Below are 2,782 nucleotides of genomic sequence, written 5' to 3'. Positions count from 1 at the left end.
GCGTGGCCGCCCGAGGGGGGGGTGGAGCTGGTGTGGCTGGAGAGGCCCTCCCAGGAGCGCAGGCGCGCGTGGATCTCCTTGAAGCGCGGCCTGCGGGAGGGCAGGTCGTGCCAGCACTCTGTCATCAGGCTGTACATCCTGGGGGGACAGTCCTCGGAGCACGGCAGCAGCTGGCGCTTCCGGATCATCTCGATCACCTCCTGGTTGCTGAACCCGTAGTAGGGCTGGAGGCCGAAGCTGAATATTTCCCACAAAACCACCCCGAAGGACCAGATGTCGGAGTCGGAGGAGAACTTCCCGTACATGATGGCCTCGGGGGGCATCCAGCGGATGGGCAGCAGGGACTTGTTCTGCACCCTGTAGTAATCGGCCGAGTAGATCTCCCTGGAGAGCCCCAGGTCGGAGATCTTCACGTGGAGCTGCTCCCCGATCAGGATGTTGCGGGCGGCCAGGTCCTTGTGCACGAAGAAGTGCGCGGCCAGGTACTCCATGCCGGCGGCGATCTGCACGGCGATGTGCAGGAAGTCCCCGTGGTCCAGGCTGGACTTGACCGTGCCATCCTCATCGCTGCTGCAGCCCACGTCCGAGTGGGGCGAGCGCATCACCAGGAACTCGTGCAGGTCGCCCTGGTTGGTGTACTCGAACAGGAGGCACACGGGCTGCTCCTGCGTCACGCAGCCCAGCAGGCACACGATGTTGGGGTGGTGCAGCTCGGCCATCAGCGACGCTTCCTGCTGGAATTCCGCCCACTGCTGAGGGTTGTTGAAGTCCTTGAGGGTCTTGATGGCCACCAGCTGGGCGTGGTCCATGCCCGGCAGGTAGAGGTGGCCCTTGTAGATCTTCCCAAAAGCGCACTCGCCCAGCTCCTCCATGAAGCGGACGGCAGAGAGGGGCAGCTCCTTGGCTTTGCTCTGTGACAGAAACAGCAAGAACAGGTCAAGGCTGAAAACAGCCTTTTTAAAGTGAAATCTCTCGGTGCAGGATGTGTGGGAGCCAAGGAGGTGGCTCAGGAGCAGTGATCCCACTGGTGGCAGCCCAAGGGATACCGGGATATGAACAGGATCACTAGGATCTGAACGGGATTCCCAGGATCTAAACAGGATCATCAGGATCCAAGTGGGATCACCAGGATCCAAATGAGATCACCAGGATCCAAACAGAATCACCAGGATCCAAACGGGATCACCAAGATCCAAATGGGATCCCCAGGATCCAAACGGGATCACCGGGATCCAAACGGGATCACCATGCTCCCAAAGGTAACAAAAAGAATTCCCTTCCATCCTCTCCACAAGGTCAGCCACAACAAGAATTGGATCCAAATATACTCAGGAACCATCAGCATCTCAGCATTTGGCCTTGGGCATTTCTGTACTTCCAATTGAATGTGACTAATTTCAGGAATTGAGGCAATTCCCATGCTCTAAGAGGTCCATGCTGAAGTGTTTTCTGGGCCAGGGCCTGGAGTTTTAGCAGGAAAAAAATGATTTTGTTTTAAAAACCATGTCCTTGTAGCCAATTTTCCCTTGACTTTTCTGTTAACCCTTCCAGGCACAGCAGAGTCTGTTTCTGTTCCATCCTGAAACTCTGACAGTGAGTTTCTCAAAGGAGAAAGGCAAACCTTTTAAACATTTATTGCCCTTTGGTGTGCAGATATTCACTCCTGGGCCATAAAGAACCTGTATTATTCCCAACTTCCACTTGTGCTTGTAACACCCAAACCCACTCATTTAGGGCCCTCAGTAAATCCACAGGTAGTAATTTAAGGTTAATGAGTTTGGGATCTAGGTCCTGTAAATTAGTGTAAACATTGGCATTTGCATTCCTGAAATCATGCAAGGCCAGCTTTCCAGTGGCAGTGTGGGAAAAAAACCCCTGACATTTCAAATAATCATAGAAAACAGCAGTTTTTGCATGAATTAATTCTAATTGTATTGATCACTTATGACTTTATACAAACACTGCATTAATAATCATAATAATGATAATAATAATAATAATAAAGCCATTTAAGCAGGCAGCCCAGTAGACTGCACAGTGATGGCAGGAAATTAGCTATATTGTTGAGGAACAGATGGTTTATATTACCCAAATCCTTTAGGCTAAAACTTGTTTAGGTCTGGCATATTGTAAATTATATTTTAGTAATGAAAGTGAAATGACCTCTGTCTGACCTGAGCCTGGGTCCGTCTGTTTGAACCAACAGAGTGGAAAACTGGGGGAAGAAAATGAAGTCATAAAGTTTTGGCAGGAAGGGCTCATTTGGAGTGGAGCTATTGTAAATCTGCTCAGCTTTTGTTTGACAAGTATTTGTCACACACGGGCGTCCAAAATGTAGGGAAGTGTAAAATACACAAGAGGCAGCAGGTCAGACCCACCCCTTCCACCTCTCCTTCAGCTCCAGGACAAGATGTCCCTCATTTATTATATTTTTGAAGGTAATTAAAATCCCTTAAAACTGGAGGAAATGCTAACATTCCTATTTATCCAAGAAAACAACTGCCTCAGTGGGAGCTCGAAGCTTAAATGTGTTTTCACCCAAAGCTGACATCAATTTTCAAAATAAGATTCCATTTCCTTTCCTTGAAAATATTGTTTGAAAGGCAATCAAAACACTGGAGACAGGGAGAGCTGGCTTTCCCAGTGGGAAAATCCTGAATTAGCATAAATAAAATGAAAATATTCCTGCAGCACACAACTTGCAAATCGAAAGGAAAGAGAATGGTCAATATTTGCAAACACTTCCAGGAATTTCTGCTTTTCTGTGCTGGGAGTGCCAGCA

General features: G+C 49.1%; 1 protein-coding gene across 1 annotated transcript in view; it reads right to left on the bottom strand.

Annotated features, from left to right (window-relative positions):
• Positions 1 to 2,782, bottom strand: part of ROR1 (receptor tyrosine kinase like orphan receptor 1) — a 49,093-nt gene that overhangs the window by 1,967 nt on the left and 44,344 nt on the right. The window contains exon 8 of the mRNA XM_031058555.1: positions 3 to 911. Within this exon, the coding sequence (XP_030914415.1) occupies positions 3 to 911 (909 nt within the window). The remainder of the gene's footprint in view (positions 1 to 2; positions 912 to 2,782) is intronic.

The sequence above is a fragment of the Geospiza fortis genome, unplaced genomic scaffold, assembly GCF_000277835.1.
Source record: "Geospiza fortis unplaced genomic scaffold, GeoFor_1.0 scaffold396, whole genome shotgun sequence".
NCBI classification, from domain to species: Eukaryota; Metazoa; Chordata; class Aves; order Passeriformes; family Thraupidae; genus Geospiza; species Geospiza fortis.
The sequence above is the reverse complement of the archived record's forward strand: the minus strand, read 5'-3'. Positions and strand labels throughout refer to the sequence as shown.